We start from the raw sequence: 17,437 nt of genomic DNA, 5'->3' as shown, positions 1-17,437 counted from the left end.
CTTATTTTTCATTCACGTTTTTCATTCACGTTTTCAGGTTTTTTTGCAGTTATTAAATACCAGACATTTTAGTTTGAACCGTAACTCGAATTGTGCGTGTTTTGGCACTAAAGAACTCGAATCATGAAAAAAAAATAAAACTCGAAGGTTGATAAATCAGCCCGTCTTAATTATTAAGCTAAAAAACTCAAGGTTATGCAGAAGTCAATGGAAGTTGCCATAGGTGAAATGTAAACTATTTATTCAGTTTGAGTATTTCAAAATTTAGTTTCAGCAAAAATTCAGCACAAATTCAATGTATTTTGATTCAATCAAAATCAGGCAAACCTTTTTTTTTAAATTGTCAGTTTATTCAAATAAGAAAAAAAACTCATTCTTATTTTGATAAATAAGCCTCCTAAAGTCAGGATAAACTTCCTCTAGATCTACTAGCAATTAGACAGGTTTCATTTGAAGGTTGAACTTGATGGGCAGATTTTTTTTTTTTAAAGCCCCATCTACATCTGCTATGATTGTATAATAACATCTAGGAGAAAAACCCCAGATTTACCATACAAACTGAGATGGAAAGGACATGGCTACAAATTAAGATTTTAGTTATCAATGACTGAAACAAACTTTAATTGTCCGCTTGTGTCTGCTTGTCTCTTCTGCTCTGCTATGGGAAAACTGTAGGATTTTCATTCCTCCAGATAATATATCTAGTAGTAGAAATTATATTAGTCATTTGGAAACATTTCGCCACTCAGCTGAGCAGCTTCTTTAGTTCAAATGAATGGCAGGAGATTTCCAGTTACATAACTAGACATGTGAATTATTGATAAACATAAGCAGAATTTCAGGTTTCTGGTTTTTAAAATTGTTTTTCTAGTTCATGGTTTGTGAGTGCCTATAGCCAAAAAAACATGGAGTTAGAAAAAAAGGAGTTATTTCCTTCAATTTACTTAAGCCTTAAGGGTGCCACAGTCATGTGACCTGTGCTCTGATTAACTTCAGTCACATTTTACTGCTGAGCTGCAAGTTAGAGTGATATCCCCCCTCCCAGCAGCCGATCAGCAGAACAATGGGAAGGGAGCAAGATAGCAGCTCCCAGTAGGTATCAGAATAGCACTCAATAGTAAGAAATCCAAGTCCAGCTTGGGACTCCTCCAGTTACATGGGAGTAAAAGAAACAATAGGTTAGCTGAAAGCAGTTCTAATGTGTAGCGCTGGCTCCTTATGAAAGCTCAGACTCAGGCACAATGCACTGAGATGGCGCCTACACACCAATATTACAGCTAAAATACATTTGTTGGTTCAAGAATAACATTTTAAATGATAGAGTGAATTATTTGCTATTATTAAGAAATAAAAAGTATTCTTGATTAAAAAAAAATCTAAATTTATAAACCTTAGGTTACGGTATCCACAGTAATTATAGTTATATTTAACTTACTATGTGACATTCATGATTTGCTTGTGCATTAAAAAAAAACAATCATGACCATCTACTATAGTTAATATGTTTGGCTCGATTGGTGCTCTGTGCTTTTAAATAAATGGACATGGTAAAAATAATTTATTGCCAGTGGGCTGCATGTTTGCCCAGACCAGTTGTTCATTGTTCTGTTTCTGTGTTGATATTAGACCCGCATTGCTGTTGGCCAAGGACAGTAATAAAAGCATCCTGTAAATTGTTTTATGGCTGTGGCACACGGGGAGATTAGTCGGCGCGCGACAAATCTCCCCGAAATGCCATCCACCCGGCTAGAATGTAAATCGCCGGTGGGATGGCATATTTGGTGCCAGGATCGCCACGCCACTTATGCCATCCCAACAGCGATTTACATTCTAACCGGTGGGATGGCATTTCGGGAGATTAGTTGCCCGTGACAACGGAGATTTGTCGTGTGACGACTAATTTCCCCGTGTGCCACAGCCCTTAAACTTTCAGTTAAGCAACCAGTAAAAAGCTTATCACTTGTGGTGCATAACTTCCCACTAACGTACTTTTTTTTTTTTCTGAAAATTTGGCATGTCAAGAGAGCATCCATCAAGGTAAAGCTGAATATGATGTCTATAATATGATTTCTAAAACTGGAGGCAGAAAGAGAAACCTATTTCCTATATAGAGCCTTAATAAAAAGGAAACAACATGGTTTTGCAGTTCTTTGCAATAATGGCTTCTCCTGTTGTGAGCTTCCTTTAAAGGAACTGAACCCGTTGTTCCTGTTGCTGTATCTAATAATCTTAAGTAGTTTACTAATTACAAAAATACTTCTATTATGTATTATTGATAGAAACACTTTGCATAGAAGCCACCCGTTTGTGACGTTCCTACTGTATTCCCGGCAGCTATCAATCAACTTGATTGCAGCTTAAACATAATATTAATTAGATGCACTATTTCAAATGGGACTGATACCATGAGCAGAAATTTACCTTAGAAAGCAAATGATGTTAAAGGAGAAGGAAAGATTAAAAACTAAGTCCGCTTTATCAGAAAGGTCTATGTAAATACAGCCATAAGCACTCACAGAGTCCTCTATCAAAAGAAACAAAGGATTTCTGTTCCTTTTTTGTAAACAAGTTCTTAGGGTATCTGACTTACTCTCTTAGAAAAATTCTTCATTCCCGGGGCCGGAGTCTGCTCAGCTCTCTCTTCTCTCCCTTCTCCTGCTCCCCCCTCCCATAAGAATTCATAAAACTCACTCCCCCTCCCAACAGAATGTGTGATCTGAGCTACCAGCAGCTAGAGCGACAGCACCGAAGCTACTGAGACCAAGCTAAAATGACAGCTGCTATCTTAAACAAATGGAGGGAGCTTCTAGTACTCTTTATTGTAATGCTTTCTGCAGGAAAAATATAGTGCCAAAATGCCTTTCCTTCTCCTTTAAAAAGGACTTTCTCCCTACAGCTCTACATGTCAGTGCAGGTTAAGTTGCTCCTCTCTGGAGACAGGTCACACTAAGAACTCTAGTATCAGTAGTATTTTTTTATTTTATTAGTAGTATTTAATTTTTATTTTTTTAGCATTTCATTAATACAAGAAGTTCAAAAACCTCTACAGATCTACATTCTTTAAGGATGAACTGAGTGTTTATTCAGGTAGAGGAATGGTGAACATGTGCCAGGAACTAGGTAGAGGCACAGTGAAGAGATTGTATCGAACTTTGCCTGGAGTGTAACATAATTATTAATAAATTGCTAAAAATGTTGTAAATATGTTACATTTTACCAGATTTGTTTAATAGAGCTGTGAGATAAAGAACGTCTTGAATTATATCAAATCTGTTTCTAAAAGTAAACGTATAGTGAAATTATAAGTATTTCGCTAACCAGTACATAATAACATAGTAAGTTAAGTTGAAAAAATATACATGTCCATCAAGATCAGTGATCCCCAACCAGTGGCTCATGTCAACATGTTGCTTACCAACCCCTTGGGTGTTGCTCTCAGTGGCCTCAAAGCAGGTCTTCATTTTTAAATTTCTGGCTTGGAGGCAGGTTTTGGTTCCATAAAAACTAGTGTAAAGCCAAACAGAGCCATCTATAGGCTGCCAGTCCACATAGATTATAGATTATAGCTCTTATTTGCACACCGAGAAACTTTTTAATGCTTGTGTTGCTCCCCAACACTTTTTCCATTTGAATGTGACTCACGGGTATAAAAGGTCCCCATCCCTGATCAAGATCATATGTCTAAATGAAACCTGCCTTATTGCTAACATATTATAGTGAAAGCTAAAAGTTGGAAGAAAAAGAGTGGAGTGAGAGAGCAGAATTAGTTGTATTTCCTGCAGTATCAACGTAGATGAGGTCTTATTGATCAGAGTATATATATTATATATAAAAGAGTCCACTGAATGGGCATTTTTATTCTTGAAAAATCAATAGCCTGGATACTGTTCACAAGCTTATTTTGCCTGCCTGAAATAAGAGAAAAGATGTGGGTTGAATTAGGAATCTAGAATTGTAAGCCTGTAATGACGATGCCCTAGTTCAGCATTTATTTATTTTATTTTCATTCTTAATTGTAAAGCCTGAAGGTAAATCTGGTCATTTAAATGAAATGCTTAGTTTTTCAGCAATAGCCATACAAGTATCTCTGCTTCAAAGCCAAGAAAAAATCTGGTCTAATAGTATGCCATACTTGAAAACTATGCAAAGTCGTGCATCTGCTATGAATTTACGTAATTGTATGGTCTTAAAGGTAAACAGGCCCGGATTTGTGGGAAGTCCGGGGACGTGTGGGAGTTTTGATAGATCTTTAAACCAGATGTCCCCAACATTTTTTACCTGTGAGCCACAGTCAAATGTAAAAAGACTTGGAGAGTAACACAAGCACCATAAAAGTTCATGGAGAAGCCAAATAAGGACTAAGATTGGCTATTAGGGGCCTCTATGCACCCTATCAGCTTACAGGGGCTTTATTTGGTACTAAATCTTGTTTTTATTCAACCAAAACTTGCCCCCAAGTCAGGAATTCAAAAATAACTCCCTGGTTTGGGGACACTGAGAGCAACATCCAAGGGGTTGGGGAGCAACATGTTGCCCCAGAGCCACTGGTTGGGGATCACTGCTTTAAACCTTCCATGCGCCAATCCCCAATGCTCCATACCTGGAGAGAAAAAAGTTGCCCAAAGGTTTGCACACGAAGGGGAGGGTGGGAGGCCAGGAGTGGTGCCGCCCTAGTGGTGCAAGGAGTGGAGCCGGCCTAGGGGCATCTGCTGTTAAAATCCGGGCCTGAAAGGCAATCTTCTCCTCTTGGGGAAATAGTGAATTTCCATTTAGAGGTATCAATGTCCTCTGCCATTGTGCAGCAGCAGCAGCAGATTTTTTCTGTGCCCATACTGTACATAACTGCCTGACTGACTGTTCATTCCCAGAAGCTTCTTCTCTGTCAGGGATGCACAGAAGGCTCTCCTCTTCCACTAGCCTGTAGTTGAAGAGATGAGGAAAGCTGAACAGAAATATTGGTCGGGGCTTCATGCTGTATCAGGAAGTAGAGGAAAGGAGCTGGAGATTTTAATTTATAAGTCAGAAACCTGATCAGACTGAATGCATGGACTAATATATGTTATTATGGGGGTTGATTAGAGTAATTTTAAAGATAGATAAAAAAAAGGTTTACTTCTTCTTTAATTAGGGCCTTGCTGGGACCCCCTACACTCCTGGGCCTCCCTGCAGGGTCTCCTTCCTCTATAGTTATACCGCTGGTTCCTTAAATATGGAAACATGAAATAAATAATCTGTGCAGGACTAAATTATAGGTGTGTAAACAAAACGTATAATTCTTCATCATCATAATTATTTATGTATTAATATATCACCAGCGAGTTATGTAGCACTTTACATACATTTAGAATGAACAGGAGTCAACAATAATCTAATCTAACAAGAATTAAAGTTTTCCTGGAAACGCCATTTTGTTGCAGTCCCATCCAGGCAAGATGCTTTTTTTTCTTTTCTGGATTTAACTTTTTCCTGGTATTTACGCTGTTTTGACGTGGTCCCCCGGGGAAACATAAAATTGGGAATCTGGACAAATCTGATTTAAGAAGTATAATTGACCAGGGACTACTTCTTATGAAAATGTTTTTTGTAAGGGGCCATTAACAAGGTGCGATTCAACTGCAGTCTGTTTTATCTGCTCTCAGTTCTATCGGCACTAAGACTTTCCAGTGGTTTAGTGTAGAACTTTTGAATTTCTTCAATTGTATTCCAAATCTGTAATGTGAACCCCAATCTTTTTAGGCACTTCATCCAATTATTCCTTTTATGAAATCATTGCCTGCTCCTGAATCATTTACCTAGTTTTCCAGGAAATGGTTTTCTTGGATTTTTAGGGCACAGTTACTCTGCTTGAAAATTTAAATTGCATTTTTCCTGTTAGCTCATCCATTTGGTAAGTTATATAGATATGTGCAAGTGTGGAATTGGGTAAGAAAGGTTGCTAACCCAAGCGTTTATGAGGCTTCATCCATCTTGGGTTCCGCCCTCATTTCATTGAACAACGTTTTTTTTTTTATTCCTATGCTTCGGACCAGCCACACTTGGGTAATCTGCTGCTTTTGCCTTTCATTGATTGCAAATCAATTTTCAATATATAAGGAGTTGAAATTAAAAAGGCATACTGGTTATTGGGTTACTAATTGAACTGCTCAATATGTAGTTAACTTGAGTAACTTCCTGCGTCAGTCAAGACAGAGATAAAATGATATTGGATTAGTAAACAAGGCATAGCAAGAAAGTAAGAAACCCCAACCCATCATTTAAATGATTCTCAGGAAAGGGTGTATTTCAGAAAAACTACATACAACTATTTAAAAGTTCACAATTTGGTAATACTATGCTGTTTCTAATTATATGTTATTTATAAGTTGCCTATTTTTTTTTTCAAGTTTTTTTTTTTATACAGTTAAACTCTAGAAGCAATGCTTTTTTTTTTTCTTTTTCTTTCCAGTGTCATCAATCTGCGTAAGCAACTAAAATCTGGTAAAGCCACTAAGCCTCACATTGGGGACACTGTATTATGTGACGTGTTAAACTCACTGTGCCTATATCACAAACAACAGTTGACATTTCTACTGGGATTCCTAAAGGAGGAACAAAAAATATGTTCAGAAGTTTGCTTCAGCAAAACAAATGTATATTCTGGATCAAAGATGTCGAGCAGGAAAGAGAATTCACCGGCCGTGTTTTATAGCTTTGCAAAACAAAGAGTTACAAGACGTGGGCGGTTAAAAAGGCAAGAACCGTATAGCCGTCTTCCCTATTTATCTGTTTGTCTAAAAGATCTGCGTTTAACATGTCCAGGTTTGGCCCTAGGAACAGTCAAACTGAATTCCTTAAAAAACCAAAATCTAAGGTTAGATGATAGAAATGTATGTCAAAAAGAACTGACCTCTAGACCTTCACAATATTTTGGTTGTTGCTCTTTTACCTGTGACAGAACAATTTTTGAAACACACTCGCCTCAATTTGAAGATGAAACGCAAGTAGAGGACACACTTTCACAGCATCACAACTGTGAGCAGCCACCATCTCTAATACATATGACCAGCAAATACAGGAAAAGTAAACAAAAGAACAAAGTGGCACTGAATAACCAAACCAAACCTGCTTCTGTTTTACAAAACGTAATGGATCAATTTAATGAGGAAACCAGAATTTGCCCAAAAACTACAAATTCCCGAGAACTTTACCACATTGAAAGAAAAAGGATAAATGGAGTAAAATTCGAAAATCTGATCAAACATTTTATCAACAATGTTAAATTAAATGACAACAGTTTTGTGGAATTCTTCAACCAACATAAAAAAAGCATGCAGGCTAAAATAATGCAAACTAGGCTCCGGAAACGTCAGAAAACCTTGTTGTTTGCCCTAAAATCCTCTGGCTTTGCTTTATCTAGACACCGGTCTTTAGAAATCAAAAGAGAGCTCAAGAGTCTAATAGAAATTTTTAGAAAGAAAATGACATCTCGTGAAAAGAATCTGAAGAAACCAGCAAGACATACAGATGAAATCAAAAACTATGTTTCAGAATCTGATAACTCTATAAACACTCAGGCTGTGACTACAATCCGGGAACATGTAACGCATCTACCTCATACTAATCGTAGAACTGTTTTAAAGAATGACAAAACTGCAAACAGTTGTCCTAATGTACCTGACCACTTGCCATCGTCTGCACCACAAAAACTTGCAGATAAGCCTAAAGACTATGAAAGCCGTATTGCCTTAGAAACAGAAAAACACGCATTGAAGGCTTGTTGCACAACTGCCACTGAAAAATCTGAAACAAGAAATGCTGCAGCTGACTTTTATACTCTGCAAAATAGCGGTAATTTATTTTGTAAATGCACCTTAAACCAGATCTCAGGTATGTTAACAAATAGCCATTCTGACTATATTCGCAATGAAACTGCCAGTTTACCAAATAAATCACATTTGCTTGTTGTAGTTGAACGTTTGAAAGATTCTGACCAATTAGATACGACACTGTCAAGAAAACATAATTCCCCCCAGTGCCAAACAAGATCAAGTACATCTAATTCTAATGTACAACATGGATGTGGATTGTTGTGTGACAAACCAGACATACTTGCTTTACAGAAAGGTTTATCACTAATGCCACAAATAAGACTGAGAAGAAGCAATTTCACAACTATAACATCTGTTAAAAATATGGATAATTCAGACTTATCTTCAAATTTAGCCCAAAATAAACAAGGTACAAATGCAGCAAGTACAATACATAAATTAAATCCTTTGGGTAGATTTCCCAGTCCCATTAAAGTTATGTTTGTTTCAAAGGTTGATAGAGATGATGGAATACACTATACATTAAGCCCTGAATACAATCCATCTAATAGAAATGTTTTGAAAAGCCCTGTGTGTTCCAAAGAAGATGGAAAAAGAAAGAAAAATTCTTCTGCCAGTAACTTTTGCCAGTCCCAATACAATAATAAAACAAGATTGAGAAACAGACATGTGCAACACAGAACTTCAGAAAAAATACATTCTAAAGAGGAGTGGTTTGTTAAGATAAACCCAGGAAGGCTTAATGAAATTGGTTCTCCTTCTTTAAAGTTGGTCAGAAGAACCTCAGAAAGGCCAACAAATGTTATCAGTTTATCCAAGCACTTTGGTAAACTGAGTGAATACAAAAATGGCAATAGACTGCTTGGGTTTAACACACAGAAATCAAGAATTGCAAGGCGTAGCATTAGGATTGCACAAAGAATTCTTCTTAAGGCCCATAAAGTCTCAGCACCCCATAGAGGTGAGCCCGACAAGCCTCTCTCAGATGGCTGCATTAAAATTCCAGAATCCAAACAAAATTGCAGACGTCAATCTAAAGTAAAAACTGCAGAACAAACTTGTAATGATCCATCTGGGCTAAAAAAAGGACATAAATCAGTGTCACCATTTGGTCATAAGTTAATCATTGCAAAGAAAGACAAGAAGTGGCAATGCAGACAATCTAGCCAAAAACCACCTGAGCCAAAAAAGAAAAGAAATTTAAGATCATCTCTGTTTAGAACATACCAGCTGTGCCAGCAACATGCAAAACGGAAAGGGCCCACGCTGCACTCACTTGCTTCTTTGACTGCATTTTCATTTAGAAGTGCCCTATATCATCAGCCAAAAAGGATATCCTCTAGCAGAACCCAAGTTCACAGAAGAAAGTTAAAAAACAAATCTTACAATTTACAGTATAACTCAGGCGCTGTAAACCGAAAACATTTACATAGTGAAAGTACTGCAGACAACTCTGCTGGGTTCATTTCAGAAGGTTCTCCAGATATTCAGTCATACAGTGTCCCTAATTGGTGGTCTGCATCTGTTTCCGATGAGCCCTTAGTAAATGAATTAGATAATAGGTATGAAAAAATGGCCATCACTTGGGTACGTGAGAACACAAAAGAAAGGAGAAAAGAAAGCTCAGGTTTAACAGGAGGCACATTTCTGAAACCCTCTCCTGTTCAGATGCTGTTCCAGAAAAAGCCAGACTTTAAGCACTTATCAGCCTGGTTTATGCAAACAACAGAAACACAGTCCCTTTCAATAACAAAAAAAGCAATTGCTTGCAGTCCTCCAAAGAAAAAACGAAAGGGCACAAAATTGTCGAAAGTTTGTCAAAACAAGAAAACCAGGAAGGGTGCACACCCGGCAGCTTTAGATACCAGTAAGGCAAGGCAAAGATTTGCCAACTTATCTCAAATCGAACATTTATGCACAAGAAATGCAACATATGTGAAAACTGGGGTGTTAAAACAAAAAGACTCCAGTCAAGGAATAAAGAAATTACGTGGGGCCAACAAATGTCTTGATATACGTGTAGCCAAACATGATGCTTCATCAGGGAAAGTAAACGTTATGGATCCTGTGCATCATGGTAATGTGTCTCTGTCAAAGACCTTGGTGGATGCCAATTCAAAAGAAAAAAAACTTGATAACTTATCGAAAAACAAGCAAATGAAAACTCGCCCAATCACAAATAAGAAAATAAAGGACATCAGAATCTATCTGAAAAGACTTAATGGTATTTCAAGTGAAGTAACACACAAACAGGTTCAATTCACTAACGCCAATGAAGCGAACAAACGACCATTAAGGTCAAATTTCTGTCTAAAGTCAAAAACCCAAAGCTTTGATATGAATTATATTCAAGCAAAACCCTTAAATGCAAGACACAAAGCAAAACAATTTGCTGAAAAACAAGTGTGCAATAGTATGTGCTTGGGCAATTCAAGGACAGAAGAACCTCAGTCTGGTCATGGCTTTGCTCGACTGTCGAAACGAAAGAGATCCGATCAAGCCTCTGTGTATACTGAAACTGGCAGCAAGAAGTGTAGAAAACAAAATTTTGTTTATGAGCAAAACTATTATTCAAAAATCCATTTAGGTAAGTCTTTCACTTTTTTTGTTAAGTCTTTTTGTTAAGTCTGCTGAGATTTGGCTATTAGGTGATGCTTAGATTGCTGTAGAAGAAATCTTTGTGCTGGTTATACATTTTGATCATTAGTTTTCAGAAATATATCCCATTATATTGGGGCAGTAAGTGATTATTTGCGACTCCTAACATTTTAAATTGCTAAATGTGCCAAATTATTTCTGGAGATAGAAATGACTTTTGACCATGTATAATTCCAGAACCATGTCATGTCATTGGATAAACGGTAACTGTAAATTAAAATCAAGAGGAAATTAGTAACAATAGCAAATGAGAAAAATGCACTTCATCATTAAAAATATGGTCACCCATTATACATCCGCGACCTGAGTTGGGAAAAGTGCAGCTAACACCTATTAAATGGGAACTATCATGAAAACACCTACGTTTTGATTCATGGAGATAAGCTTTCTAAATATGTTTTTGAAATATTCTGTATTGGAAATTAATCTGATATTTCTCCAGAAAATATGCTCACCACCTCCTTTGAATGTTGCCCCCAGTGGCCTCAAAGTAGCTGCCCATTTTTACATTTCTGGCTTGGAGACAAGTTTTGGAAGCCCAGAGACACAGTTTTACTCCAAGCAGAGCCCCCTGCAGGCTAGCAGTCCCCATAGGGCTACCAAATAGCCAATCACAGCCCTTACTTGGCATCCCCCAAAAAACTTTTTTTCATGCTTGCTCACTAACACTTTTTACATCTGTGTGTGGCTCACAAGTAAAAAAAAATTGGGAAACCCTGAACATTACTGGTTATCATTTGACATGAGGATAAAAAAATAATTTAGAAATACAATATAAATACTAAATAATACTAATAATACTAATAACCGTAGGGAAATCTGTAGAGTGACCAGGAGGTACCCCACCTTGAATTGGATCAGGACCAGAATGCACACAAAAAAATGAGCTCTGTGATATTTTTGCCATGTTCAGTTTTTGATTTGTGAAAGAGTTGGCAGATTTATAGTGAGAGTGCACGTAGTACATATACAGGTCCTTTTCAAAAAATTAGCATATTGTGATAAAGTTCATTATTTTCTGTAATGTACTGATAAACATTAGACTTTCATATATTTTAGATTCATTACACACAACTGAAGTAGTTCAAGCCTTTTCTTGTTTTAATATTGATGATTGTGGCATACAGCTCATGAAAACCCAAAATTCCTATCTCAAAAAATTAGCATATCATGAAAAGGTTCTCTAAACGAGCTATTAACCTAATCATCTGAATCAACAAATTAACTCTAAAAACCTGCAAAAGATTCCTGAGGCTTTTAAAAACTCCCAGCCTGGTTCATTACTCAAAACCGCAATCATGGGTAAGACTGCCGACCTGACTGCTGTCCAGAAGGCCATCATTGACACCCTCAAGCAAGAGGGTAAGACACAAAAAGAAATTTCTGAACAAATAGGCTGTTCCCAGAGTGCTGTATCAAGGCACCTCAGTGGGAAGTCTGTGGGAAGGAAAAAGTGTGGCAGAAAACGCTGCACAACGAGAAGAGGTGACTGGGCCCTGAGGAAGATTGTGGAGAAGGACCGATTCCTGACCTTGGGGGACCTGCGGAAGCAGTGGACTGAGTCTGGAGTAGAAACATCCAGAGCCACCGTGTACAGGCGCGTGCAGGAAATGGGCTACAGGTGCCGCATTCCCCAGGTCAAGCCACTTTTGAACCAGAAACAGCGGCAGAAGCGCCTGACCTGGGCTACAGAGAAGCAGCACTGGACTGTTGCTCAGTGGTCCAAAGTATGTCATTCGGAAATCAAGGTGCCAGAGTCTGGAGGAAGACTGGGGAGAGGGAAATGCCAAAATGCCTGAAGTCCAGTGTCAAGTACCCACAGTCAGTGATGGTCTGGGGTGCCATGTCAGCTGCTGGTGTTGGTCCACTGTGTTTTATCAAGGGCAGGGTCAATGCAGCTAGCTATCAGGAGATTTTGGAGCACTTCATGCTTCCATCTGCTGAAAAGCTTTATGGAGATGAAGATTTCATTTTTCAGCACGACCTGGCACCTGCTCACAGTGCCAAAACCACTGGTAAATGGTTTACTGACCATGGTATTACTGTGCTCAATTGGCCTGCCAACTCTCCTGACCTGAACCCCATAGAGAATCTGTGGGATATTGTGAAGAGAAAGTTGAGAGACACAAGACCCAACACTCTGGATGAGCTTAAGGCCGCTATTGAAGCATCCTGGGCCTCCATAACACCTGAGCAGTGCCACAGGCTGATTGCCTCCATGCCACGCCACATTGAAGCAGTCATTTCTGCAAAAGGATTCCCGACCAAGTATTGAGTGCATAACTGAACATAATTATTTGAAGGTTGACTTTTTTTGTATTAAAAACACTTTTCTTTTATTGGTCGGATGAAATATGCTAATTTTTTGAGATAGGAATTTTGGGTTTTCATGAGCTGTATGCCACAATCATCAATATTAAAACAAGAAAAGGCTTGAACTACTTCAGTTGTGTGTAATGAATCTAAAATACATGAAAGTCTAATGTTTATCAGTACATTACAGAAAATAATGAACTTTATCACAATATGCTAATTTTTTGAAAAGGACCTGTATTTCAGAACTGATGGGAATTCTGATCAGTTAGATAGGATGAGGCATTTTGCTCTGAAATGGGTGAATTTAGGTTGAATACACAAAATCTATCCCTGATGTTTGAAACCTTAGATTACTGTAACATAAATGTACGAAAGAGGTAAGTTGGGTGTGTGGGGGTGATTATTGGATATTTCTGGCAATATTCTGTAACAGGTTTGCAATATTAAATGGGATAAACATTTCCTAGAACTGTATTTATGTTGGTAATGGAGGCTGGTAAGAGGCAGCAGAATGATTGGATTTTGTACAAATCTATTTCTGATTGCTCCGTGACACAGAGAAGAATGACGGCTCATGCAATTTAATACAACAATACGGTACAGTAGGTGCACACATGTATTGCTGGCTAGAAGAGAATGTTGTTGGTCAGGGTTTTCTTATTTTTGGATGGATCCAAAATGAGGCTGAAGATTAACTAAATTTGAGAAAACATACAGGGTATTTGAAGGATATTAAAAATTATTGGATTCAGAATAAACTGGGTAAAAAAATTGTTGTGACCTAGGGTGATGGGAAAATAAACTGGACTTCTTCGGTGATCAGTGTAAAGCAACAAAAAGCTTTACAAAAGCATTACAAGTGGCATTTGGCAACTTGCAGTGTCATGGGCAATGTAATTTAGCCACCGTGCAGCATTTGGCCCATTGTTCCCACATTACTGCTGTCGCCTGGGGAAGATGTGCCTGATGCAATTGCAGCTGATATATCGGAATTTGTGCAGTTGCTCTTGCACTTTGCTGCATTGTATGGGAATGCCCTGAACAATTTTAGTTGGTGATGTTTCCAGCGTTTGCCATAAGAGGGACATGTATACCCTATTTTCTGGTGAAACCGCTCTGCCAAGATTGATGTGGGCCACTGTGGGAGCCCTGGAGCTACCTAGTTTAGAGGTGGCAGTAGCTCAAGGGTTCCTGACTATGGGGAACATAGTTTAACCACATCTGTACTTGCAATTGTAAATTACCCCTTCAGTCTTCTTAGACTTGTCCTAGCTGCACTGTATTCCCAAACCAGTTTGTCACCCCAAATTAATGGGAGTCCCCACAGGCAATCCAGTTACATTCTTGCTCCTCCTTGGAGCCACTAATGCATAAGGTATAACCCCTTTCCAAATGAAATGGGACACTGTGTTAAATGGAAATTTACAAAATTGGGATGATTTGCAAATCATTTAAATTCTATATTTCATTGCAACATCAAATGCTGAAACCGAGAAGTTGGTTTTTTTTTAAACTTAATACAAGTTTACATCATAGTAAAATAAGACATTTTCTAAATATAATCAATTGAAAATTCTGATTCGTTTCTAAAATTATGAAGTTACTCCCCATTTCAGCATCTGTCTGTCTTCATGCACGACTTGGGAGTCTGATTTTGAAGTCATATATTTTTCAGAAAACAATAAACTTTCTCGTTTTCCCCATCGGATGTGCTGTCTCTGTGCTACTGGCAATTATAGGGTTTCAATCACTCCGCTCGATTTGCATTTACACAGTGTCCCAATATTGAATAGCACATAAAGGGATAGTGTGGCCTTTATTATATGCTAAAAAGAGCAGGCTCTGTGTGTATCTTTATTATATATATATTTTAATATCCAAATGTAAAAAAATGTTTTTAAAAAATGATGTAAATTTGTAACTGTTGCCATGCCCTGGTCGTTCCTCTGTTCCATTACAGCAGTCAGTCGAAGGCAAATAATTATGTTCATATGAAAAAAATGTTGTTCTGTTTCCCCCTCCCCAGTGCCCCTTAAACCAGTTGGATTAAAGTCATTTCGAGGCCTGTCAAGTAAAGATGGCTCCTTCTCGCTCACCCCAATTCGAATCCCATTTCAAGGAAGTAAAAAGGTATCTTTTTTTTTTTTTTTTAGATTAAAAAAGTTGGTGTGTGTGTTTGTACTGACGGACTGTGTATGGAATAGGTGTGTGTTTAGTGAATAATGTTCCCCCTATTGTAAAATATAAGGATATTATAAGTCCATGCCCATATAAAGGTACAAGGTTGAAGGCCTAGTGCTTGGAACTCCGAGGTGACTTGTAATAGACTCATTGTTACAACAGGAGGGACTTTATTATAAGTCACAAGTTTCAATGAGTCATATGACAGGAATTACATCACCGGTTCATGGCAGTGTATAGACATTCCAGCTAACTGTACCTAAACAGGGAGCGGAACCTTCATATTAGCCACAAGATGGAAGGGGAGCCCTGTACTTTAAAGGGGATCTCCTTCCAAAAGCTGTTTTGTTTTTTTTTTCAAATTTTTTTGCATAATTAATAAAGTGTCATTGTTAGTAACTTTCTGATATGCAATATATGTGTATCGACGGCACGGACAGCAGTTTGTTGCTGGTTCATTGGACGTCCCATGCAATGATCCCCAAATATAAAGCAATATCCCACGGCAACAGTCGCTACGTGGGCTTATTGCCTTTAGGTTGGAAATGTGATTGTAGCTGAAAGCAGTTTTGCTTTATTTTTCTGTCTCTGCGTCGGACTCGTAAAACAGTGTAGCAGGAGTCACGTCTCCTCCAGGTTGGTTAATCTGCTGGTTGCAGCAGTTACAAATAACCTATTTCAAATTTGTAATGAATATACAAATATATTGAAAAGTTGCTTTAAATTAAATTTTCTTTCACTGTGCAAAAACACAAAAACAGTTTTTTGGGTAAAGCCCACTTTTCAGTAGGGGGGTCCCCTGGGCCTGAGATGACTGTGATGGATAATCAGGTACATGCTGCAGCCTGCAGTGTTTGTTGCCACCCAAGGGAAAGGATGAACCAGTGATTCTGTTTCTTACTAACTGTTCTCTCAGCCTTTGGGTGCAGGTGGGATTCTGGGAGTAACTGGGGGAGAGCTGCACTTTGCCTTTAATCCTCACTATTTTATTACTTCCCGTTTTCTCTTTCCAGTGATGCAACATTGTGTTGTGAGCCAATCAGAGTGGACACCGGCAGTGCCTTTACTCCGCACATGGAGCAACCATTCTATTTACACATAGGAAAGAGCCACAATATCAACATTGCACTATTTTTACATTTTATATTTCTGGGGTTTTTTTTGGTCTTTTCTTTCCTAGGGTCCTAGATGAGAGGATATATACTTTCCCCAAAAGCAATCTTCTCCATAGGCGCGCTTCTGTTCCGTAATACTGGCGCTCCTTAAGTCCTCTCTCACACTAAACCCACACTCTCTACGTTCCCTGATAATATGCAGAAATGCTCATTTTATTGAGCCACAATAATCACTGAGAGATGTGAAATTCATTTATTGCCCTTACTATTTGGCTTAATGTGTTCAGCGAGGAACAGCGCAAGTGTTTCTATTCCAACCCAGCCAAGGGACCCTCATCCATAGAAATGCTGATGCCACTCCCACTTTATACACAGGGCGTGACCATTTCCATCCATGGGAGGGATCTACCTCCGCAATCAACTCATTGGCAGGGAAGGATGTGAAACAAATGATTTTGATGTTGTTCTGTGTATAGAATATGTTCTATCCATGGGCATCTCCGCATTAGGTTTCCTGCCCAGCCAACGCCCAATGCAGAACGGGCACGTGACCTTCTCAGCTTGAAACCAAAACCTGAATTTTTGTTTTGTGTCATCTCTGGGGAAAACGGAAAAATAAAGCTTGTCTTTTCTTTCACTGTGTATCTGTTATGGTGTGTACTCGCCTGCCGTAGGTCAGCCTTTCTGCTCCTCCCCTCGTGTGTTTATTCTACGCATAGTACAAACTAAAGAAAACGTCCGACACCAACACAGAGGCGAATTGTAACCTGGAGGCAGATTTAATACTCACTTATTTCTTTTAAACTTTGAATAACCTAAGTGTGGTAAAGTTGTGAAAACTGCTACTTTACTACATCTGCTGTTGACTTCTACATCATTTCAACAAATTTTAGACACAGATACAAATTGAAGGAAACCCTGTCTGAGCTGGTGTTATAAGGTGGGAACTCTATATAGGAGGACAACGAAGCTGAAACTGGAGGGTCCAGATTAAAGGCAGGTGAGATAATCCGGGAGGCCTGCAGTGAACACCAAGGGGTGTCTTTACTAACAGTGGAGACAAACATCACCAGTAATGTAGCCCATAGCAACATCAGATCTTTGCTTTTGGGTTCTAACTTCTAAATATTGGCATATTTATTAACATTGGGGACAAAGTGCTTTGCTATTTGCCTTGCTATAAGCTGATAATCCTGGTCTGCGGCAACAATTTTCCCTTCTGCCGTGTCAAGATTTCATATTGGAAGATTAACTGGGTGGTGAGGAAGTTGTTAAATATAGTACATTGAGTTGGTATTGAGATCCAAATGATTAACCCTTTACCTGACAAGAATGTAGTACTTCCTCTCTGCACTAGGG

At 38.4% G+C, this 17,437-nt stretch overlaps 1 protein-coding gene across 1 annotated transcript in view; it reads left to right on the top strand.

Annotated features, from left to right (window-relative positions):
* Positions 1–16,720, top strand: part of lcorl (ligand dependent nuclear receptor corepressor like) — a 59,852-nt gene extending 43,132 nt beyond the window's left edge. Inside the window, exons 7-9 of the mRNA XM_002940932.5 lie at positions 6,446–10,395; positions 14,809–14,912; positions 15,977–16,720. Of these exons, the coding sequence (XP_002940978.2) occupies positions 6,446–10,395; positions 14,809–14,912; positions 15,977–15,979 (4,057 nt within the window). The 3' untranslated portion in view covers positions 15,980–16,720. The remainder of the gene's footprint in view (positions 1–6,445; positions 10,396–14,808; positions 14,913–15,976) is intronic.
* Positions 16,721–17,437: the final 717 nt, after the last annotated feature.

Source organism: Xenopus tropicalis, chromosome 1 (assembly GCF_000004195.4).
Source record: "Xenopus tropicalis strain Nigerian chromosome 1, UCB_Xtro_10.0, whole genome shotgun sequence".
NCBI classification, from domain to species: domain Eukaryota; kingdom Metazoa; phylum Chordata; class Amphibia; order Anura; family Pipidae; genus Xenopus; species Xenopus tropicalis.
Note: the sequence above shows the minus strand (reverse complement) of the source record. Positions and strands in the feature narration are given on the sequence as shown.